Genomic DNA, 26,124 nt, shown 5'->3' with positions numbered 1-26,124 from the left:
CATAAATTAGCATAAAATTAAAGTTACTTGATTTTACTAGGCAGCTAAAAGTCAAAGCAACGTGGCTCACTAAAAGACACATGCTACTACTTTTCCATTATAAAATAATCAATTCTTGCTCCAAGGACACAAATATAGTACAGAATAGGTGAGAACTCCAATGAGATTCCTACACTGTTAGTGAACAACGATGGGATTTAAACTATGGTGCCCATTTCTATGTTATTAAATCTACTCTTGTTAGTACGTACTGAGACGCTGTCAACAAAAGGAAAGCCACAGTTTCATGGAGCAGTGCAACCATGTGCCAGTTTGTCCTAGTCCTGAGTCTCTAGTGTTGCTTTTACATTAAAGGGGCTTTAATTTGGATTCAGAAGCTCTGCCTGTGGGACTTACTCCAGATTCTGATTCTTTCAAATGAGCACAAAACCAGAATGAAATGCCAGGGGAGTACAGAGGCAATGCCCCAGGGGAAGGGGTACTACCACGGGGTCAGCATCCCACGGGGAGGGACTGCAAGCAGGGATGCTGAGAAAGAAAAACAAAGTTCACAGAAAGGGGCAAAAAAGGAATCACTTAAAGAGGGGAGGAAAGGAAATACCAATACACTTGAGAAGAAAGGCTTCTATGGTGGAACTGGTCAGGAAACGGACAGCATTTGCAACTCAGAAAAATCTTTGGGTTTCACTTACATTTTGAAAGATTTCCAACCAGTTCTGCTTGAGGAAATAAAAAAGGAAGAGAAAGCAGGTCAGGGAGAGAATTAGCAAAGGATATTTACAGAAATAAAAAAGTTATATGGCAGAGTGTTTTAGGATATTCACAACATCAGAAGTCATGTACCCTGAAAGGAAATTGATCTGAACGTTGATATGCAACAGCTCAAACATAAAATGAATTACTTATAACTGATATTAGTAAATTAGTAAGAGTTGAATAAACCAATACCTCAACCATTCATAGTCCACACATGCTTCTGAGACATACAAACACTTTACACTGGTCTTATACAATCATATATTCACTAAGAATAGATCATCAGTGCACAGAACTCTTCTGGATTTCAGGAGACAGATTTTGGCTAGCTGAATCTATTTTTACTCATAGTTCTAGTTGTACCTCTAACTTTACTGAAACAGTAAAAGATTTTTAAAACAAGTGCTTGCTCTGATGTTTGGATTGGTTTTAAATTACAGAGGAAAGAAAGGTATTTAAGAATTCTGTGCTTACTATAACAAGAAGAGGAAGTTATTTCAAGTAATACCTTACTTCCCCCTTTTTTTTTCCCAGAACTTTATTTCAAAATTTCCAGAAACTGAGATATTTTCATGTTTTGAAGTAGTGGTTTATCCTTTCAAGAAGTCCATGGGAAGGAACTAGAGCTTTTCATCCTACTAACATGGACTGTTTAATTTGCTTGAGAGACCTGAACCTAAAGCCCTGTGCACAGATTCTTTCAAAAATATTTCTGTTTGGGTGTAGCACAATGACACAATCCTCAAGCAGTGCAGAGGTAAATTGGGACTTTTGAAAGTCTGACTTCATTCCCATTGGTAATGGATAAGAATTCTGCTATTAATGTCATCAGAAGGCAGATGGGACTCACAGCAGCTGCATCTCAAGGAGTAAGGAAATAATGTCTTTTGCACAGTGTAAGTGCCTCTGCCTTTCACAGAGGTCTTTCTCAGGATGAGACAAAAGTCTCCATCATTTTACCAAGGACAGAAATACCTTCCTTAAATTTCTCTGCTAGCTTTAAAGAAAAGTAAGTAACCATTCTGCCTGCAAAATGGCAAAAAGTTTTGCTGAAAAATACTTACTGTATTCGACCCTTGAGGTAGGTATATTCCCTTGATGAACAAGGAGAACCTATGTGGATTTTAAATATCACCTTTATCTACCTCTGATCCCTCTGGATGACAGATACTGAACACCCATAGATGGTAGTTTTTGTATGTAACCTAAAACATCCAGTTATAAGATAGAAAGAAAGCAGGTAAGTTTGGTTTGTAGATTTTGACAGGTTCCAGGTTTGCTTAAAAAAAAAAAGGCATTTCTGCTTTATTTTTATAGGGGAAGTTCATGAGAGTCAGAACTTTTGGCTACAGGTAGTTTAACTGCTTCTTAAAACTACTACATACCAGCAGGCAGGAGGATGAACAAGCATATGAAGAAGTAAGTCATGCTCACGTGCTGTATGATGAGATTCTGTCAGGGGTCCTTGAGTTAAAAGTCAGCAACAAGTTGCTCACAACAGTGACAGAAGCTCTTACAAAGGTACTTCAGAGCATAATTGTATGCAAAGGACCACAGAAAATGTGAGTCATGAATTGCCAGCAGTATGAACAGCAGATCTGAAGTCAAGCCAAATGCAGCCTTCTGCATTTTGCAAAGAAAGAATAATCAAGTCAGTCAGTATTATTGTCTTAGTTACTAAAGGATTCCTTCAGCTCCCAAGGGTAACTGATCCTGCCTGTTACAGGTGTGAAGGGAAATGCGACAAGGATGACTTGGGGCTTGTTAAGGTGATCATGTCAATAATTAGCAAAAGCATTAAGAAGATACAATTAATAATTTATAAAAGGAAATACCTACCAATTCCTTTACCTAAGCAAAAATAATAATTCACAGACAATGTAAACAAATGAAATAATAATTGTACTTATGCTTTGGCATCTACTCTGCACACGTTACTTAGGTTTGGTGTACTTAATCACTGCTTGAATTGATGCTTGAATGCCTGAGGAAAAATCTAGTAAATGCTCTGTAAATTTGAAGTGAAAATAATCCCAAGTTACAATCTTTCATCTTCAAATAAAGTTAGGCAAAAAACTCTTGTCACCCCCCAATGATCAGGAGCTGCATAAGGAACTGTGTCATTAACAGCAGAAGAAGAACGAGTATTTTAAAATCTACTCATGATAAAGTAGATAAGGTCTGTCAGTATTGCATTTTCGTGTGTTTTGTTGATTTCTTTTCTTTCTTTCTTTTTTTTCTCAAATCAAGGAAGAGCAGTAGCTCTGCCAGTGCAGATACACTTGCTTTCCCTAGGAAGAGGGAACATTTTATCTTGGAAACTTGAATAGAATGTTTTTTTTAACTGAAGGAAATTCCCTAGGAAGTTTGCTTGCAATTTACAGATAATTGTGAAATTCCTCGAGAACACAGGTGTTTAACCCCAGCCAGCAACTGCCTAAAATGCAGCTGGCTTGCTTTTCCCCGCTCCAGGTGGGATGGGGAGAACTAGGAAAAGGTAACCAAGGGTTGAGATAAAAACACTTTAATAAATAAAGTAACTAATAACAAAACCATTAATGACAACAATGACATTGATGACGAAAAGGGAGGAACAAAAAGAGAAGAACAAAACACAAGAAACACAAAGGATGCTCACCATTCAACTCCACTGAGACAGCTGCTCACCACTCAATAGCCCAGGGGCAATCAGCTCCTCCTGCCAACTTGCCGGGTTTATACACAGGGCATAATGCTCTGTGGTGTGGAATATCCTTTGGCCAGGTCGGGTCAGCTGCCCTGTCTATGCTCCCTCTCAGCTTCTTGTGCACCTGCTCAGTGTCAGAGCATGGGAGACTGCCAAGTCCTTGACTTGGGGTAAGCACTGCTCAGCAACTAAACCATCAGTGTGTTATCAATATTATTCTTGTGCTAAATCCAACACACAGCTCTGTACCAGCTAGTAGGAAGACAATGAACTCTATCCCAGCCAAAAGAAGGCAGAGCAGCTACAAATTTTGGTGAGAAAGAACTGCAAAAAAAGGGGAAAACCCCACGTTGTAATTTCCCATTAATTTTTATTTTTAACCTACAGTAATTTAAATCCCAAGGTATTTCTAACAAACACAAATAAAGCAATCTAATCTATTACCTAGGCATACATAGCATATAAAGAAGTTTTTTTAAAAGTTACCAATGATATTTGGTAAAACATCTTCTGCAGAATAATGTGAACCAAATTACAAGGTCCATGCTAAACAGCTGGTGAGATTCTCTGTGGGGTGAATTTCCCTCACCCTCAACTCAGTGGATATGCCCATATCAGGTAAATGAGGCTTAGGCTCAGCAGTTCTACTGGACTGCAGCAGGACTTGGACATAGTCACAAACCACTCCCACAGTGTGGATAACCAGGGAAAATCCCAAACATCATGGTGGAGGCTGTCTGCTGAATGCACTGAAACTGTAGTTCCGACAGCTCTACTGTTACATCAACTTCTAAGCTTGTGCTCTTCCCAAGGGTTGATGTAACCAGCGATGCCTGACTCCCGTGGAAGACAGAGCTCCTTGCACTTTGCCAAGACATGTGATGGCAGAGGCACTGGCCACTTTGCCAGAGACTGTGCCTACTAAAGTGAACACAGATGTCTTCCTAGGAAAAGAGTTAAAAGCTATTTTCCAATGTATGATGGATGATAGGAAGAGCAAGAGCTCATCTTCAAAGCACAACCAACTCCTTGCTGCATGTAAGGAAATACTGGCTTTGCCTGCTTTCACTGAAGACCTTTGTAAATCAATATTTTCTTTTCCATATATCCAGACTATCACTGCATTTGCTTTTAGGTTCTCTCAGGGAACTGTTTGGGGATATGGTCTGCCAAAAATATATATGATGGATCTCATGTTAGAGACACACTACACGCTGTGCAGCTTTGAAGCGTTATTTTTCCCTGCTGTCTTTGGGTGGGTCTTAAGACTTGTCAGCCACAACATGGAAAATATGGATGGTAAACAAACTAAAAGCGGCGTGAATAAAGTAAATAAAAAGCTACTGTCAAAACACATCCAATTATGCTCTGCTGTGGAGATTTAACACCAGAGGATGATTGTCAAAGTAAAAATAGTGTGGGATGCCTTTTCCATTTGTAGATTAGTTTGGAATGAAAGGCCTATTTGTGCAATTTAAGCCAAATGCACTACAAAATAATGAAGCTCTCCTCAATTGCTATTCTTTATTCATGGAAAATCATGTTTATTAAATACATTTCAGTAGGGTTTTTAATCCAAAGTACTTAATTCAATTGTACTTTATATATAAAAATATAAAATAATTACATGGAAACAGTGACACATCAATACCTTGTGCAGAAACAAAACATGCCAATGCGTTCAGTCATGTTGTCAAAGATGAACAGCACAGTAAATTTCCAACTGATGGGAGCTTACACATCAGAAATCACAAATTCCACCTTAGTCCAATGCTATGGGTTTGGCCTCCTTTCTGAATAACATATTAGTCAAAATACTCTATCTAATTACAACTGCAAATTTAACTCATGAACAAACTTTCTGTTACTCTGTTTTGGCATTAATGGCACTGCACAACAGGACAGCATACTGCAAGTCATTTGCACCAGTTTGGGGGACAGTAAAACCAAAGAACATTAAAATACAGAGGAAATACAAACAAAATGAAACAAAAAGCTCAGACAGCAAGAAGTGCCAATAGAAGACCAGCACCTTATAGAAGAACCTGTAACTCCCACACAGGGTAACTAAAGAAAAACAATGGAAAGATTTAATTTATTATGCAACAATGTGCTACCAAGAAAATGCTACAGGTGCCCTATATGAGTGATGAAAACTACCTTCTTTAGGTGGCTTTAAGCCTTTAATTTACAGCACCAAAGGAACTCCTCTCGAGAAAATATACACTGGAGTGAAAACTTCTTAGAAAGAAGCTGTCTGGCTTCTCAATATATAAGCAGAGTCACACAATTTCTGTAGAACAGGAGACTGAATCATCTCTCATGGCTGCCCAGACCTCCCTCCTGGGTGAAAGCTAGAAGGAGAAATCAACCTTCCTGCACCTAAACAGGTCTGAAAACATCCCCTGCCAGTGTGACTGAAGCATCAGCCTCTATGCAGGAATGACAGCTCAGCCTGAGCAGTACTCCCACCCTTAACTGCAACACGAGGCCACATGGATGCTGTGGTAAATTCCCCCTGTTGCACATTAAAAGCAGATGTCGTTCTCATGAGATGCCATGAAAGCTCAACATGACAGGTCCTATTTAGCCCTGTGTATCAGTAATTGATAACAGAACTATCCAGTTTTGAGAGGACCAGAGATGTTCTAAGAGGCATTGTGAATCCAGATTTATCTTCTTCCTAAAGAAACTCTAAATCTTATTATCCCTGAGGGAAACAAGACAAAACCGCCTGCTGAATTCACTCTGTTGTAGAGAGTTCCCTAACTTCTCAAAGGCTTTCAAAGCCTCTTGTCTGTTCCAAACTCCTGCCTTTCAAGAATTAAAAGAGAGGATACTGCAAGAGCCTTTAAATATGAGCAGACATCATGCACACCAGGAATATATTCATAGCAAGCTATTTCTAATACTGCCTAAGGCTGGAGAACAAAAGGAATTAGAAATGTCTGCATTAACTAATTATAAAAGATTTTCTGAGAGACAGAGCAAAGAGAACGTAAGCAAGGGAGGAGTAAAATTCCTAATATCCCAGCTCTACATTAGCATGTAGCTGGTGAAGATGCTGTTTTCTACCTGCTGGGAAAAAACACAAGAAATAGTCCTCTTAAAACGCGTCAAATTTTAACTACATACAACTTTACAGTGTAGCAATTTGAGGATGTCTCCACAAAATTAAGTTTCCAACTGGCCTGAAAGTAAAATGGTTCTATTTCCTTCTTGAGTCAACCTGATTATGGAACAGGGTCCAAGCAAAAACCACAGATAAACTCTATAGAGAAAATTCAGACCGCTATGTCCTCTGTTTAGCTTGGACACATCATAAAAATGATATATAATTAATGATCCAGTAGTCCCACAGCTCTGCAATCCCCATGAGCAGAATACAAGTCCTGGGTAAAGCCAGTGGCAAAGCTGACAAAGAGAGCTGACCTCCACTGCTAGCAAGGCCAGGCTGCAGTACGGCCAGATGGAGGGAACTCCATGGAATTCTGGAGGATGAACCTTCAGTGCAGCAAATGTGAAAAACAGCTGAAAAAGTTGTTCATCAAAAAACATGGATTTTATTCCAATTAGTATCTTCCGCTCTGTGCATTTTAAGCATCAACAGGATGGGAATGTAATAGGTTCTCTCTATCTCTGTTTCCATTTATTGGATGGAAATACTGTAGCCCAAAGGGCTAGACACTGATTCTGAAGATGGATAAAAAAATAAAGAGGAAATGGGAAAAAAACCCCCAAGTAAACAATAATGAAAAAGAGTTAACAAGAGATTGCCTTGCAGCCACTTCCTGAGAAAAGAGGGTGTAATTGGAACAGCCCAGCAAAGCAGGGTCAGCACTAATTATGCAACCCCACCCAGAATACCCAACTGCCTGAGCTGAAATAGCCTTTGCAGATATTGAGAGTTCTGAAAGAGAAGGGCACTGGCAGTACACTTTACCAAATTAATCTCTGTTGTGACTGACTGCAAGCGGAGCTACACCCGAGGCAAATTGTTCTCCCATCGATCAAGCAGCGCTGCTTTAAGCAAAGCAAACGACTGAACCACAGTTCTTACTGCCATCACTAGATGTCTCTTACTGCCCTGCTTCCTGAGATAGCTGAGTATCTTAACGTTTTACACCCTTTAATGTTTTGTGTAACCTTGAAATAAAAGTTTAGTTAAAGAAACTGCCTCACAAAGACCTAAGTTAATAGCAAAATGACAGCTACCTGTTCTGATTTCTTTCAAGATTTAACATTATTGATATTCTTCTGTATCATATGTAATACAGGAAAAGGTCTTTAAGGAAAAGGAGGGAGGGGAGGAGCAGGAAAAAGCATTTGTACTTAAAAGAACAGGCTACTGTAGGAGGTTCTCACCATAAACTCCCTGCAATTTGCTAGTGAAAATAAAAACTGTTTTTTTACAAACCTGTGCACAACAGACAGATATGCCAATGTCAATAACCCAAAAATTTTAGGTAGCAGAGTTTTATTTCATTTAGAACCTCAGAAGTATTAGCAAGCAGCAAAGTATCTGTCAACCAGAGCTTACATGTACGTTTACACTTTCTGCAAAATACTAGTTTATTTCACACAGATCCCACAATAAGCCACTCTTACCTTACTGCGACAGCCATGCTTCCTATAGGGTTGATTGGCAATGGCCTGGCTCCAGGAAATATTCCTCTACTCAGCACTCGAGCTCCATTTTGTATCACTCCCGAAGGAACTAAAAACAAAACACAGAACATTGTTTCTTTTAAAGGAAACGTTAGAAAAATGTGGGAGTAAAACGTGGAACTTAAGCTTTTCAATGAACTGAAAAACCCTTAGAGAGGCTCGTGCAGGACACTGCTTACCTTGGACATCTCAGCCTCAACTCTTCTGAGTGCCATGCTACTTCCAATGCTACCTTCACAGCAACCAGTAACTAACATGGCTTGTGGAAGCCACTGCCTGACCTTGTTGCTGCAGACCATTCCTTGTACCATTGAATCACTTGTGTTTTGTAATTGCCATCCTGCTGGGAATGCATGTGCTCAGAGTCAAAATCACCTATGAGCACAGATGTAACTACTTTGTCTACAATAACAAACAAGGACTCTTCACAGATAAACAGAACATAAGTACTTCATTGCAAGAACACAGTTCATAGCTTACTTTCTGGGCAGCAATCTCTTGCCCTCTGCCTCCTGCAAAATCAAGTATTAACTACAAATACGTATTTACCAGGAAGGGAACGAGAAGAGGCTAAAAAGGCATTATCTCAATGCCACTAATTAGCCTCTCTCTCTGGCCATTGATGACCTCTGTCCCCCAGCCCAGCAGTGCTGTGCTCCAGCCTCTCCCACCCGACACGGCACTGATGCCACTGACACCAAACTGTGTAACCAATGGCCACTAGAGATGAGAGATTTCACTGGGCCCTTTTAACTTGGCTGTTTATCAAAAGGAGCAGCTCTGGCCAACAAGATTTTAACCTACAACTGAGTACTTGTTTTCTACCCGTGCACTGCTGAGGCCAGGGCAGGCAGCCTTGCAGCTGAACAAATGGCAGAGAAGCACTACCAAGGCACCAGAAAAGGAAGAGTGATCTTAGCAGGTCTCAGCATTTTCCTCCTCCACTCTGAGATGCAGGACTATTGCATACAGTTCTTAGCCTAGACACTTACCAGGGACTTACTTATATGCAATGGCATTTGTTTGCACAGCTAATATGTCCCTTCAGGCTGGAACAGAAACCTCCAACAGCCTCCACCTGAACTTGCTTCTTTGACATCTGCACCAAGCCAGTTTGCTCACATTCTGTTTACTGTAAGTCATCATTCATACCACAACTTCCCCTAATGGGGAATGTCCAGCAAGAGAATGATGATCATTACTCTGGGTATATTATTTTTAAACATATGGATATGTATGTATATGTATGGCCAAACTTCGCGAACGAAGATTTGGGAAGGGGTTGTGCCCTTCCAGCCTGCGCAGTCGATTTTTTTTTTTTAGGTGAGGCACAGCGTGCACAGAACTGGCCACAGAACTGGCCCCACTGTTTCAGTCCTGAGGTCCATCTGCCACGGCAGAGCGAGCTTGGACAGTGACAGTGGAGTCCTCCGGACTGTCACAGCACCCGGTACTAACCGGGGCTGACCCTGCTGAGCATTCGAGATCTGACGGGATCGGATGGCAGGGAGGCATTGAACTGCCCGGTACGGTCTCCACTGAGACTCGAACTCACGACCTTGTGATCAGAGTCTGGAGTGCTCACCATTACACCACGGGACCGCCCAAACATATGGATTTTTTAAATTTAAACATATGGATATTATATAAACACATAAAAGATAAATGTAAACTGTATCACTTTATATACACCCATGGGATGTATTTTTAAACAAATTACAAGGAGCCAAGAAAAATTATTCAGTCTAAGAATCAACATATACACTTTACATGCCCATCTTCAATTACACCTCAAAATATTAGTGCATTCTCAGTCAGAGGAATATAAGCTGAGAAGTACATTCGTTCTAAGCTGCTGAGGTTCTTTAACTTCCTCTCAACACCAAGACAGGTGGACAGCTCCCTTCCTGCCATCCTGGTGCTCACCTTGCTTTACTCCACACCACACAGGTTAGTTCTGGGAACTAATTTTTCTCCTGCCTGTAAGAGTACATCACTCCCCTGATCAAATCCTGTCACTGTGTTACACCCAGTCTTGCTTTTAAGCACCTCTGAAGAACAGGTCATTCATATTTAGGTGCTTAAATACAGCTACAGTTTACAGACCCTACTTTGTAACAACTTGGGTCACCTTTCAATGACCAAAATGATTTTAAAATTGCATTTTGCTATTTATACTTCACTACTTTATATACTTTTTCCTCCAGCACTAGTTTATGAGAAATCGATCAAATGTTTCACTCAGGGGACACGATCAGGCCTTCAATGCTACAATGTTTGGGTCTGTAGCTATTGTACAAGAATGTTATCTTTCTAAAAACTCCAAAATCTGAATTTATTGTATTTGTTTCAACAGCATGGTCTTGAGATGGCCCAGACACCAGTGTCATGGAAGAAAAGCAGTCTGCTCGAGGATATGACTAACTTAAAATGCACAGTAACAGGTAAATTCAAAGCAACAGATAAATGTGCTAAATACCAAAAGATCAATATAGACATAATTTCCAATGGGCACAGTTTTTCCAACAAGTTTTTAAGAGGGACAGATTTTATTCTGCGCTACACAGTGTGGTTTCTCTGCAAAGTCCTGTTAAAACAAATGAACCAGGAGTTTGGACCAAGAAAGATCTGGGAATTTTCTCTTTACTGTGATACAAACCATAGATTTTTATATTGAAATGAAATATTTATGCATACGCACAGAACCACTTGTCAGTAAGCTATGGATATTGTCTAAATATACACACTGTAAAACTTCAAAGCACACATAGTGAAATTTCTACTGCAGAAAGAGAGCAACAGGCTCCTTGATGCCCAAACTCTTTCCGCAGTTACCTAATTATCCTTTTCTGCTGGCAGAGTTAGCTGATGCTCATTTTATTCTTTTTCTTCTCTTACCCTCTTTCTGCCTTATTGACAACTCCCATTGCTTCTTTAAAAAATCATGTTTGTTTCCTCATCGATTCTCTAAAAATAATCTCTTGTCTTTCCTTCTTTACCTTCTCCGAGTTTCCTTTTTTTCTGCTTAGTCTTTCTGTACACTGTCACCCTCACTGGAACCCACCCTTCTCCATGTTCCCTGATCCTCTCCTATGCAGGTTTCTAAGTAATAGTGTGCTGTCCACAAAACACTCTCTTCAAAGGCTTCGCATCTAAAACGTTCCCACCTCAACACACACACACAGACACAGACACAGACACAGACACACACACACACACACACACATTCCCTTCAAGAATTGACAAATGTTTGAAAATAGAGAAAGCACAGAAGTTTGCTGTCTTCTGAAAATACACCCAAAGAGAAAACTTGGTATTTCCCTCCTGTCTATGCAGTTCCCTTCAATGATGTCTGGTCTGTGGCACCTGCCACCACTCACTGAAAGGCTTCAATAGGACTATTCAGGCCAAAAGAGGCCCTAACTGATACCCTGATTCTAACTTTTCTCTGAAGTACAACCACAGCTCTGTGTACTGAAATCACCACTTCAAATTCTGTAATTATTTCAGCTTACAATACCAGTGTTATTGCTACTGATTTTTGGTTTTGTTTCTCCAAACTCTCTGAATTATGATGCAGCAATACCACCACACCTTCAGATAGACAAACATAAAGGTGATATGCAATGGAACACTGAAGAAGGACACTGGACAATGCAGTGTATCCCTTCAGTCAGTACCTGAAACCATAAGGAGAAAAATCCCAGACATCCCAACTTGCTGGTAAATTACTATCTGTAGCATTCTAAAACTAAAATGAAAAGCAGGATCAAAATAATTCAATGGTAAAAGGTATTAATTTGTAGTTATCCACGTAACCAAGACTGATCCTTCTCGCTCATGCATCTCTACTTACAGCATTTAAAGCATCAATACTCATCCTTCCCAAAAATAACAATTACAGAAATGTAAAAAAAAAAATCTATGTATATAAACTATAAATGCATTGTTTCTGGTACCCACACCCTCTTCCTGCCTTTGTGCAGGCTGTATGAAGATGGCTACTTATATCCAAGGAATTATTTCTACACCTTGGTGCTTTTGAAGGGTTATGATTATTAACTGGAAATTACATGGTACTTTTATTCCAAAGATACATTTACGCCTTACAAGCTTTAATTACGTTTCAAATGTATACTCTGAGGTGAGGTATTTATATTTTAGATTGAAGATTCAATGTGTGGAGGTAAAATAATTTACCCCAAGCCATTTCATCAATCAGTGCCAATATGGACTAACACCTTACTCCCTTCTAATGCTTCTTTAACCAACAGTATGGGCAGGTTACAGAGTTCCCCATTCCTAGGCAGAAGTGTGAAATGTAATTTGCACCTTTTCTGTGCAAGTGAGGAGAGCCGTTTATGTCCGAGAAACTCAGCTCAAGAAAACAATGCAAAAGGACCTGTGCATCTCTTTGATCAAGGTTTACTCTTTCACAGAATGTTCCCAGTGAAACACAAGGAGTCTAAAACAACAAAGTCATTATTCACCTTTCAACTTTCATCACTGCTATGTTTTCAAGGGTCGCTCTGCTCTCAGGAAACTCAAATCCAGGAAACACTTCCACTGAAGTAGAGTTAAACTGTGTACAGAGGATCTGCCCCTAATCTGCTGCATGAATGGGGAAATGACTTCTGGATCTTATGCTGCTTGTGGCAAAAACCAAGACTCCATCTCTGAAATTCTCCATGGGGAAAAATCTGTCTTTTGTATCAAACACTCGTGCTATATTTTAACAGAAAATAGAGTGAATGATGAGTAGGAGAACATACCATAATATGAATCCATCAAGATACTCTGTTCAGATAGTGTTAAAAACATCCAACAGAAGCCCTTCAAAAATCCAGCGTTGTTCTGTAGCCTGTACTCATCAGGCTTTGTATGTGCAAAATTAGTAATGGCCATATCATCACTCCATAGCCAGTGCAGGACTATTTTAGTCCAGAGCATGGTCTTGAGTGCACATTAGCTGAGTAGAATATCCCAAACTATAGACTTATTTCATCCCATTTCTCAACAAACTGCATCCATGATCTCTTCCTTGCAAGTGTGTGTGCAGGTGTAACAAGCATCACCCCTCCAGCTGAGACAACCACCCCTTCCAAGACCTTCAGAACAATGAGCACCATGTCAGACCGAGTCCTCCCCTGAAGATTTGATAGTCAAACAAAATGTAGCAATGTGGCGAAATTGAAATGGAAAACAAGGACAAAATACACAATGGACAAGTCACCGGACACACTGACACCCCAACAGCTCAGTAAAATAGGAAACTACCTTCTTGGTTAAATGTTGGCACATGGAGGTTAAATGAAATATCAGCACCGAGTGAGATTTGTTGTCAATGAAGAAAATGAAAAAGAAAGGCGTAACAAACATAACATGTTCTTTGTGTCATCTGAGAAACAAGCACACACTTCATCAAACTGTCTAGCTCAAGGTAGCCAATGAAGACAGTGATGAAGACTGAACAGTATTTATTGAAAATGAACTTTAAAAAAATTGAATATTAGAGTGTGAAAGGATCTTGTAGGGATAGACTGGTTATTTGCTTCTTTTGTCATCATATGGCACATGCATTTATCTCAGGGCTCTCTTTCCTGACCCATCTCTTGGAGCACAGAGGAAATCATAGTAGACAAGAGGTACTGAGTTTGTGCTGGTATCTGTCAGCTTCAGCTCTTCTGCCAAGATTTCCTCCAGTGGAGTTTAGCAGAGTACTTTGTCTCAGGCTACAAGAACTGAAAATAGGAAACTGCTGATGATGTGTAATTGATGGGACATTACAAGTTGCCAAAAGCAAATGTTATCTGCCAAATGTGTAACTTTATTCACTTGAACTATCTTATCCCAGGCATAAATTTGATGCCATCTGCTGAACTTCTATTTTACTGCTCAAGGACAATTTTACAGCTCTTAAATTCCTTACGAACTGTGACTCTAGAATGCATCCAACAAATCACTGACTCTCAACAAAAATATGAGGTGGGGGAAAGAAATGTATCCTGATAATCCTATCACACTCATACCTTGCCTTAAGAGTATTATGAGGAGTAGGGGGAAGGAAGTAGAAAGTATTTCATAAATATAAGTTTTCTTTACAATTCTATTCCATCACTTTAATGACTTAACACTTAAACACCAAAGTTAAAATAAAACCAAAAAAATAAAAATCAAAAAACAACAAAACCAAAAAAACCCACGAACCCCCCACAACCCCTCCAAAAAAATGTCAACCAAAACCCAGCAACTGGATTGGAAAGCTTGAACCTTATGAAAATGCTTTTTCCTAGTTTTTCCTTTGCTGCAAAATTGTCAGCAAAAACAGCTTTATGAGACATTTTACTGTCAAAGATTTATCCTTTTCTGATATTAAAAGTTAGGCTGGAAGCTGTCTACTAAGTAACAATGAGTGACTTGTCCACATGCATTATAAACAACATCAGAGTTATCAAGTTTCACACAGAAATCTCTCAAGGAAACAGCATGTTCTTTTTATCTTATTTGGAGAATTTCTAACTGTCATTAAGGCATTTTTTTTGGTCTTCATTCCTGTATATATCTATATATATCTTTCACATATGCAGTCCACTTGCATTAGCGTAAAAAGCAAATTTCATTGGGGTACAATTTTAGAAGCACAGAGGTAAAGTATTAGTAGATCTCTTTAGGGAGTTACGTCTCCTCCCACCAAATTTAAAATACACCTATCTAGTCTGGGGTTTATATGCTTTCAGACAAAGATTAATAAAGATTTCCAAACCAGAGAAACACTGGGTTCACCTTGGAAAACCTGCTTTTTTAGCAGCACCCAGCAAAACTCCACGCTCGTATCCCAAACACCTTTAGCACAGCACTTCCATTTGCTGTAAGGAACCACCCACTAAACCAGTGTTGCAAAGTCTTCTGAAAGCCACCCCTTTGCAGACAAGCTGAATTAGTGATGGGCAGTACTGAAATCGGAAGATGGATGCTCAGCAGGGAGAGGACTCAGTTTCCTGGTTTCTACCCACACTCTTTCTATGAGCACTGTTTTATAGCTGTTTGCAGTATTAAACTTTAGTTTGAGCAATATATTTATGTGCAATTCACAAATGACATAGCAATGGGCAAAGGATTATGCATGAACTCAAAGCTATGTGTAATAGCACTGAGTGAGAAGCTCCTTGAATTAAATCAGTATTTCCAGGATAATCCCTCTGACCCCAGCACTGTTCACCAGCAGTAGCAGCCAATGCACTGCCCATACTCACCTCCCACTGGTCCTGCCTGAAGAGCAAATTCAGAACGACCTCAACAATTAAGAAGGTGTTTCTGCTTATGTGATTTCAGTGACCTGAATCTCAGGAATTCAAACACACTGCAAAATCACCAAAACCAATCCCCATTTTAATCATGGCAAAGGACAGTGCTTGGTAAGACTGTAGGACATGCTCAGGATGGTACACTCTTAAGAGCTGGGGATGCTGTGCTGGAGTGACAGCTTGTAATAGTTACCTTCAAGACATTGGTAAGAATTGAAGTGTTGAAAATCTTTCACACAAAATAACAACTGTAAAAAACTAACCTATGGACTTCACTGACTTACTACCCATGACCTCTAAATGGAGCCCTACACCATTTGTTCCCCATCCCTTTTTCCTCTGTCCTCTCTGCAAATTAGATTCCTGGCTCAGAAATTGGACGAAACTTGCCCAAGATGGCCCAGACAGTCCCCAGTCCCCTTGAAGGTCAAAAGACAGTTTTTAATGCAAATCACATATTTTGGAATTAATATTCATGAACTGGCTACTAATAAAAATACAAAGTATTTGTAACTTGTGATAGCTGCTACTGAGGAAAGCAGGTGTTCCAGCTGCTGTTTCTTTTTAAACATAAACAAACAATACAAAACCTGATGAAACACAAGGACTTTGATAAACAGAGGCAAAAGAAGTATTAAATCTGTGTTCCTACATGCCCTTCCTTAGCATATCACAGTACCTTTCACAATTTAACTCATGGTGCCAGCTGGATTGCATGTTTCACTAGAAACTTGTACACAGCTGGCTACTTTGAACTTCTGCCTTCAGCTACAATCTAGAAGCATTTGGTTGTGAATATACAGCAAAATGTGAATAATTTAGAAATTGATTTCTAATGTTAACACTCTAGTTGCATTATTCCTAACCTTTAGCAGCAATGTGAACAATCAATTTCATGAATCTATAAAGTAAAACCCACATAAACACAAAATAATCCTAATAACAGTGATTTACTCTTTTCTTCTGCCTTTTTGGATTTTTGAATGAAAACTAAGCACTGTGGAACTAAGGTAAATGGTAAGCAATGTTTATTGGACACCATTTCAAGATTTCATATAAAAGCAAAAGATGATTTTAGAATGCATTTGTTGTTAGAGGTGTTTCACACACGGATGTGGAATTTTAAATGGTCATTTAGAACTGTAAAGCTAATTAAACAATCTCTTACAAAGCAGGAATAGTTTACTCTTGGTTTTCTAATGCCTCTGAGATGGGATTCCTTTCTGACAGACTCAATTAGAAGAATAAATTGCAATAAGACTTCAAGCAATTGCTGTAGCTAACTTCAACCACAAGATGCCTTTAGCATCCACATTGCCGAGATGAACATGGATTTTTATGCCGCTCGAAAAGCAGCTTTTAATCCGAGATGTCCTCAAAGTCAAAAGCCAACATATGTAACCATCCAGAGAAAATGAATCCAGACTCTGTCACAATCTGCTTTGGAGATATCCACTTGGCAAAACAGCGGTTGAATGTTTGTACGATAGGCAAAGGTCTTACTGGACCAAAGTTTTAAACTTTCTGAGTTGTAGAGTTGTTGTAAGGTGAAATTACTCTTTGTTACGTCAGTTAAATGGTATGTTTGGATTCAGACTTTCAGACCAAGAGAGTTTTCAGTCAGGTATTAACACCTGTGGCCAAATGGCAAAACATGTCCTTCCCTCTTCACATCTTTTCTTCAGAAGATGGAGCATCTTGCAGCCCTTATGAAAATACTTGACACCACAGTCTGATACCAGGAACAGAACTCTCAGGCTTCAAGGGGTCAGTCTCTGTGCACTTACTGCCCTGATCATTCACAGCCTGATTTGCAACCACTGCAGCCACTGACAGAGCAGAGAAGGAACTATAAGCTTATAGGTGATGCTCAATATTGCAGTGAAACCTTTATAACCAAATGGCCTTTTATTTCAAAATTAATTTTAGGTGTGATTTTTGTCATGCAATTGTTTCTTAATTTGCAGTAACAGTTAATGAAGTTGCATAAGATTTTCCTAATATGGTACTTAAGTGAGACTCAACTGCATTCACAGGACAAGCTGATTTACTTCCTCAAGTTATCCACTCACACACCCAACAAAATATTTCTCCTTCGTAATTTAAAGGACCTCTGAGGTTATGAAAACTTCTGCCCTTTCCTTCTGGCAATTCTACCAACGTTTGGAAGGATTCATGAACTTCTGAGCAGACCCTCCATTTGAGTTTAAAGGCACAGCCAAAGGCCTCATTACTTGCAGACATCAAGGAGGGAGAAATGTGAATGAGGAGCCATCTTTCTGCTTTCATCTCCCACTCACTTTTTACATCCTGACATAAGATTCCAGTGGGAAGGTGACATGGGGGTACAAGATTTGCCAACCTTCAAACTGTGACATCTGTGAAACGACAGTGTAGAAATCTTCAAATCACTTCCACTGCAATGCTGGCAAATGGGCACGTGATAAACTCTGCAGTGTGTTTAGTAGATGTTTAATACTATGGATCTCCTCACATTCTTGTCTGCCATCCTCTCCTGCTCTTCCAGTTCATATTACTCTATTTTCCCCATTCTTTTCTATGCACATACTGCTTTGTGTCCCCTTCCCTCTTTCAAATACTCTTTTACCCCTGCACTTTCAATCTACACCAACTCCTTTTCATCTTTTCTCTGTCCCACAAATCTGGCTTCTTTAAATATGGGATTCTTTGGAAGATGCTTCATTTTAGTCTTCCCACTAAGCCCAAGGATAACCTCCTCTCCCCAACAAAATCCTTCCTTTTTGCTTCCTACACAAAGAGGGGATTGGTGATCCTTTTACCACATACAGTCCCTGAAGGCTGTTTAGGAGAGGACAAGGACCACTCTTCTCTTTCCAGAACTGACAGGTTTTTCGTGTATGAAGCACTACTGAGAGAAACTTTGCAAGAGGCATTCCCCTGGCAGGGTCACTAAGTAGGCTGGTGATATCTTTCCTTGGCTGCATGGGAAATGCTTTGATGGTAATTGACTCTCTTCCCCAGGCAGAGTATCAAAGTGCAAATCAAGGCTTCCCCTGGAATTTAGATTTGGTTGCCCAGGCTAGAACAATAGCAGTGATGTTAGATAGGCTTGATAATGGCTTCTATTTTAACTTCTGCCTTTATTTTTTACAGCTGCCTGTCACTTGGCATTACTACCGTGCTTGCTGACCAGCAATGTTTGTTTTCTTGTATTCCCTGTTTTTGTGCAGCTGTATTCCACCATGGATTCATTTAATACCTTCACTGCGAGCTCTGTGGGGCAGAACAATTCCTGCAGTATTTGCTGAGTACAGAGGGGGCAAGACCTCTTCAGAGCTCTGTTCATACACAGCATCAAAACCTTAGGTCTGGTCACAGAAGAGGGAGGACAGTATAGGTGGGAAATGAGACCTTTCTTTGCTCTCTGTAGCCTGCCTACCTCCTTGCATCAGTCAGAGCAAAAAAAAAAGGCAAAATGGGCAGGATGTGTGCAAGGAAGGAGCTGAAACAGTGCCCAAGTGAATGGAAGTATCCAGATGGCTGTGGTAACTCACACGATGGGAGTCAAATCAAAACAAAATGAAAATAAAACCATATGCCATGTACCCTTCACTCTCTTGCTCTCTTTCTCTCCCTGCCTTTCTCCTGGCTGTTGCCCCAGGTCTTTCTATCAGTATGGATAATAGTATGCTACTCATTTAGGTGTATGTCATGAATAACAATAACCCCTCTTTTACATTGGAGATCACGGATTAATATTATTCATGTAACAAAGAATGTAATATGAACCACAAAATTATACTCATGTAAGGGTCAAGGAAGTGTAAGGGTCTACAAGGGAAGTTATATTTCTTTATTAAATCCTTTTTATCTGGTATGCTGTACACTTATAAAAGAGAATATTAACTTTACACGTCTATGTTGCTATATGCTATAGAAATATCTACTCACAACCTGCTTGTATCTCAGGGGGAGTATTCAAAAGCATCATGGCAGTGGCAGCATCAATGTCAGGATCTGGAAAAATCAACCAATAAATACATTATTTACAACTGGGCTAATCTTCTTGCCCCCGTTGCTAAACTATAGGTTCAACCAAATCTCTGCAGTGAAAAGGTATGAGTTTATTATTCAGATGGCTTGTTGATCACACATTGAATTTACCCACGAACTTGGATGTGATCCCATTGCTACTACTAAGTAGAGCACAGTGACCTGTGTCACCAAACCATACTTGTGCTCATGTGTGCATGATACCTCTGCAGTCAGCCTCATCAATTTGCTATTTAATTCTGTGGAAAGCATTAGATTCCATTAGAGAAGATCTGTGAAAGCAGGTGCAACATCACAATTTGGAAGCAAGAGAGAGGGATAAGCTGACAGTAGAGTGGAAAGGTGTAAGGAATGCCTACACCTGAGCAACTATAGAAGATGACACTCAGTCATTTTGATTTGTCAAGAAAGATTTCAGCGAAGTTTGAGAAAGTGTTGGAAGTCAAACTGCTACAGTTAAGGAAAAAAAAAGAAACTAGCATTTGAACTGAAGCACCAACTTACTGGCATCCTCATCCACTGTCACTTTAATATAAGCAAAAATCATCAGCTGGATGCTGTTATTCTTAAATCGGTTTCCGAATCCATCATGAACAGTCAGCTGATAGATGGTAAGTTATAGAGACAGAACAAAATATGATCCTTTTATAACTATATCACTTGTTTTCACACAGAACAGCTCGGCTGCTATGGAAATGCAGGTAGCTATGACAACAGTAAACAACCCCACAACCGCCACTGAGTAAGCTGAAAAGAACATCTGCCCCAGCAAAGCGTCCCAGCTGCCCTGGGGCGCAACTTGCTAATCGTGCAGTGATGCCGTGTGACAGAGAAAGCCGCCTCTGCCATGTCCAAATAAATGAAGTGTGCAATTGAAGCAGACATAAAAACGCACACCCTGGCTGACTGCTGCCTCTGTGCTGCTAAACTGAATGACTAATGAGTATGCATTTGTTGTTTCGGGTTAGGTCGTTTTTTTTCAGCTTGTCAGTATTTATACCAAATTACATACAAAAAAATTTAATTTACTAGTAATAGCTTCATGGCACTTTATTCTGGCTATTATGTCAGAAAATTATTTATCACTGTTAAAAATATGGGTATTTTTGATCTTTATATATTTCAAATCTATTCCCAATAATGTGATGTGCAATAAAGAGCCCCGTAATTTATTAACAAGACAAATGACGTAGACAGGATTTCAAAATCTGCTTAAGCCAAACAGAAACTCACTTGACCAGTGAATTAAAAAAAGAGATTTTTAAAATTAGTTTAAGTATGCACTACTTTTCTACGAATAGTTGCAAACATACTTCTAAAGGCTACTAAATTGTTTAATTGCTGAAACAGTAAAAACAGAAACAGTGGAGCAGGTGCAAAACTGAAGCTGAAGCAGCAGCAGACTTGGTATAAAAGGTGCCCACACCTTAGTATAAAGGTGCCTGCATCTTCTGGACAGGTTACCATACTCTTTTCCAATAGTCACCAGCACACTACTGAGAAAAGCAGCTTTACCAACTTATGTTCATCTTCAAGTCTGAAGATACCTCAAAAGCAGCATTCCTGCTGCAATTATCTATGCTGAAAGTGCCATTTCCAAACAGCTTCACTCCCAAACATGTGCCATGTTGCAGGGTTGGGTCCACAAACCACACAGCAAGTGTGTGGTGTCAAACTGAAGAAGGATAATTTATCTGATGTTAAAAAGCAAGACAAAACAGTGAAGAAATGTGAAAAATAAAAGACAAACCAAACCAGAATTCTTCCACCTCTTTCATACCATAAAATCAGAAGACTGTTAGAAGTTGAAGTCACTGTACCATAATTCATACAGCCAACTTCAGCACTTGTTTATTGGCTGTTTCGAAATTTTGGTTTATTGTTTTCCTTCAAATATGGTCCCTCCACTGGGTAATACTGCAGTATAATGTTAACCTTGCTGTTGAAAGAATAAAAGGGCACTATCAGAAAAAACAACGTTTCTGATGACTTTGGGTTTTGTTTGTGTAATAAACCCTGTGATTTGAGATAAAATTGATGCAATGAGTTTATCTTGAAAGGTTAACACTCAGCCTTTGGACCACTAATGGCACCACCATGTTTCTGTAATGTCGTCAGGACGTGAACATGAGCTGCTCACAACACAGGTCTGCATCTGCAGCAGCTGTCTCCCACAGCACAGCCATGTTTCAAGCCCATCCACACCTGCTATAGTGCCTAGCTCTGTTTCTATTGGTATATGCCTGAAGAAACCAGACAGCTATGCCATAATGCCTTGACAGAGGTAAGAGGGCTTGAAGACAAGCACCAAGGATGGTGTCAGTAGGATCCACGACAACATGTTTTGGATTGTCCTACTGCAAGGAGACAAGAAAAAGGAGAGACTGGTACAGAAGGGAGACAAAGGGCTGAGGGCCAGCACTCTGAGACCACACAAACAGGTGCAGAAGCAATGTCCAAGGGCAACTGAAAGGCGGGTACATTCTTGTGCAGCATTTACGTTCATCATTTCTCCTCAGCAGCATGTCAAGAAGAGCCAAGAAGCAGTCATGAGGAGCAGCACCGAAGGCAGGTGAAGAAAGGCACCTTTGCTGGGACTGGCCCTTCCTGCTTTAGCTTCTGGTACTCAACAGTGTCCCGCACTGATGGCCCCTTCCCCACAGCAGCCATCTTTGTGAAGGCTCCTCCCTGCGGTTCCTCTCACTTCTGGCAGTAAGGGCTGACCTCACATGGCAGCCCCACCAGCCTGGTAACTGCTTCTCCTCTTCCTTCTACCTCTCCCCGTCTGTTTCTGTGAGGCTGTGGATTTCGTAACTGAGATCTCTGCCCCACCTGAAGTCTGTGATCAACACAAAGGCTCCTGAAGTTATTAGCAGTGGGTGGTTAGTGAAAAATGATTGCAGGAACATTTTTCCCTAGGAAACCAGGTTAAAAATAACTACATACAATGTTTTTGGAATATAGAAAATTAAGTATTTAAATGAATCCATTCTGGTTTCTTCCTTTGCTAATTCAACTAAGTGGTGAACTGACTGCATACACAAACAGTTAATGTCTTGCTAGAGCAAAGAAGATGTCGTCCAGCCTTCCCTGTGAAAGAGGCAAGTAAGAAACAACAAAGAAAAGGAAGGACTGTGGGTGTTGTAAAAAGAAGTAAGAGTATGTCAAAGTTTCAAACAGATAACATTGGAGAGTGGCAAAAAAGTAATGACAAGAATTTCCAGCAGACACAGTTCTTCCTAACAAACAACTGCTGTCTATCTCTACACCTGGTGCTTCACGTTACAATCTGAAGTTTCCATACGTAGTCCCTCATACACCAAGGGTCCTCCACAAGGGACCAGAAAGGACCTGGAAGAAACCTGAAGTACTTACACAAACTCATAAGGAATGAAAGCCACAAAGGGGCAGGAATTCCACTACAGCTGCAGTACCTCCCCTTGCAGTGTGAACCTACTAGTCTTTTTGTCAGCATTGCTTTCAAAGACAAAACTTTTCATGGAGATGATACCAATGGTGGCACAAACCTCATGGCAGGGCTGTTTGCTGCATTTTAGATTCATGTCCCTTGTCAGCAGAGTGTTTGAAAGTGAACACCAAATCTGTAAACAGCACCAAATTCTTTCACTGAGGAAGTAACCCCCAATTTATCACTCTGTGGAATTACATCTATGCATATTGTCAAGACGTGCTTTGAGCCAAACTCCACTTTGCATGTTACCTGTACAGATCAGAATCTGCCTTGCACAGACATGTGAAGTAGAAAAATGGTAGGCATGAAATATTTTGGCATGAGATTACAAACAAGCAATGCAGAGGATAACGCTCAGGTAGCAGATTCTTTTTTCTAGAACTGACAAAAAATAATTAAAAACAGGTACATGAGAAAGCTGAATGTGACAGTTGTTGTTTTATTAGGTTGTGATCTCTGATCCCAGTTCATTTCATAGAGAGAGAAAGTGGTTTATAATAATTCATATTATTTTGATATTACTTCAAACTTTGATCTGGTTTCATTAACTGCTTCAAATCCATCCCTGCCCAACTAAATAAAAATTAGTGTAACAGTCCCCTCTTGATTTTGCTTAAGGGTATTTATCTTTACAACCACACTATAAAGTTTAAAGAAAATAGCAGCTGAAGCAGTTCAAAGCAACCATGGCCTGAATTTTCCAGTACAGATGCCCAGAGAGAGGCATTTAAGATGCATATTTAGGTATTACTAAAATGCTACTGCCAAGTGATGAAAAAAAATGTGGTTAGTAAATAAATCACACCATCTGTATACTACAACCATAGCTATGTTATCTCATCATGAAGGAATTTATAAGATCTTATTTTAAGTTACTACATCTAAAATACAACTATTTTTGTAAAGAACTTCACTAATTAGTGTGCTAGTTCTTGGCCCATTCTACTCTGTCTCAGCATCCTCCACTGCTTTTTTCCATTTAAATGCTCTACTCTAGGTGGAATGCCTAAAACTCACTGCCACTGTACTCAGGAGGCAGAAGTCCAGTTTATTCCTCATCTCCAAGATCAGGCTTTTTACCCCCTGACTCACTTCCTAGCACTGACCATTCCTACACAGTTTCATGATTTGATTATTGGGTTTTTTCAATTTTCAGTAGCTTGAAAATGTTGCAAAAGCAACATTCTGTCTTCCACCTTTTACCTTCCGGCTTAATAAACTGCAACAGAGCAAATAGCAGCTTGGCCCTATTTTATTTGTCTGTTAATAGATGTGTCTTTTTCCTTCCCACATCATGATAGTTAACCTTGGTATGAGTCATGTTAGGTCAAAGACATAGAGAATAATGAACAGAGAGGAGGCTTTTTTCCCATTCGTTTTTTACCCTTTTATATTTTTGATTTATTTTGCGTAATGACAGAATAAGAACACAGCTGTTGAAATAAAATTACAATGTGCAAGATAGAAAGAAATACCTGAAGAGAATTGCAAGAACTGTAACTGTCAAACTCCTTGGTGTAGGATGCCACTGAGTCCACTTCTGAAATATTTAAATAAGGTTGAGAAAATCTCTTAAAATAAACAGAATACTTGTGGAAGCATAAGGTAAGCCACTAGGATTCAGAACCAAGATCTTGGGAAGAAACGAGAAATCATATTCAGATCTCAACAGAAGTGCATGAAAGATCAAAAATGAGAATTCTAGAAGCTATACAATAGCGGCCAGGAGGAAGTATTTTCACTAGCAATACACAACTGCTCTGGCAGTCCCAGTGGTTCTCCCACTCCTTTGAAAGGATCTAGTATGAGACACAGAAGAAGAAAGGTATGGGGCTAAATGAACAAATCATTTTCCCTATTTAAGTTCACTTCTGGCACTGCCAAATAAGCTGTGGCACAAATTATTCTGAGAGGTCTAATTTTCAAAAAAACAGAACATTTTTAACAGAAACCTTCTTCCTGCTCCTCTATTTTGTTACATTTGTATTGTCATAAAGCTACACATATGATTTCCATTCTCTAACAATACAATTTTATCAGCTGAAAAACTGTGAAACAAACAATTGCAACACACTCTTGTTAAAAATACCAACTTTAATAAAAAGAATGGTAGCAGAAAGAGTTACAGAAGGTCTTACACATGCACAAACTCAAAGAGGCTCATTTACCATTCAGAAAGCTAACTTTTCATCTCAGGAGTAGAGATTAAGATCATTTAATTGTTAAAAGACTGACTCAACACTGAAACGTGTTTTACTGGTGCAAGACAAAAATATTTTAAGAGACAGCTGACTAAAGAGAGATGAGATATACATCTTACACATAAAAATGACGTATTACAATATATACTCTGCTTAAAAACAGGGTGGAGATGTTTGCTGTGGTTTTGTTCCTTTAATTTAAAAGTATTTTTTTCATTTTGATGCACATTACTGACAAGCTTAATTATCAGTGCCAAAGGATATGCAAATAAAATTTACCCATTATAAAGGAAACAGTAAAGTCTTTTTTGACTCCATTCAGCCTGTGCAGCTTGTAGTACTGACCAGAAAATAGCACTTAAAGAAAATACTAAACAGTGAGCTAGCACAGAAGAGAGAAACAATTTGCTGTTCCATCATGTACTTACCTAATTTGTGATCAGGAATTTCAACAACCATCTTCTTAACTGACTGCTGCAGCCTCAGCTTCTACAGTGGAAGATGGGATTATGAGGGCTGTAACTCCTTGTAGCCTTACAGGTTGCACACATACTTTTTTTGACTGAAGAGTACACTTACACATGAACACACATGTTCTTTGTACCCAGTTATGCAGATGTGTGTTATCTCTGGGACACTGAGGTCATCATTGCTCAAGCTTTGTCCCTGCTGCTAACAGTAGGTTTTTCTTCCAGCAAAGCAGGAGGGCTGGCAGGAGGAAGCCCTCCACAAAACTCTGACCATACAAGACCAAATAAACCACACCTTACTGCCCCATACCAGCTGGAAGTACTCACTTCCTTCTCACTGCTATTTCAAAATCCACTCATGTCCACCAGACCTTCAGAACAGAGGATGTCTTTTAGTCCAGCAAGTGCAGGACATGCCAGCTGGAAAAGAACTGATGGATTTCACACTGCCTGAGTGACCCTTGAGGAAATGTGTACAGTTCCCCCGCCTCTCTCAGCCACTAGCTCAGCATACATGGTGGCTTCTGTGTAC

At 39.7% G+C, this 26,124-nt stretch overlaps 1 protein-coding gene across 7 annotated transcripts in view; it reads right to left on the bottom strand.

The window, feature by feature from the left end:
- FOXN3 (forkhead box N3) overlaps positions 1-26,124 on the bottom strand; it is a 207,751-nt gene that overhangs the window by 9,285 nt on the left and 172,342 nt on the right. For 3 of the 7 annotated variants that reach the window (XM_071557690.1, XM_071557691.1, XM_071557689.1), the window contains 3 exons: positions 19,348-19,413; positions 8,051-8,159; positions 693-716 (listed from right to left, as the gene is read on the bottom strand). In XM_071557690.1, the coding sequence (XP_071413791.1) occupies positions 693-716; positions 8,051-8,159; positions 19,348-19,413 (199 nt within the window). The remainder of the gene's footprint in view (positions 1-692; positions 717-8,050; positions 8,160-19,347; positions 19,414-26,124) is intronic. The other 4 variants (XM_071557692.1, XM_071557694.1, XM_071557693.1 and 1 more) reach the window with 4 other exon arrangements.

This window comes from Pithys albifrons, chromosome 6 (genome assembly GCF_047495875.1).
Source record: "Pithys albifrons albifrons isolate INPA30051 chromosome 6, PitAlb_v1, whole genome shotgun sequence".
NCBI classification, from domain to species: Eukaryota; Metazoa; Chordata; class Aves; order Passeriformes; family Thamnophilidae; genus Pithys; species Pithys albifrons.
This window is presented reverse-complemented; position numbering and strand designations above follow the sequence as displayed.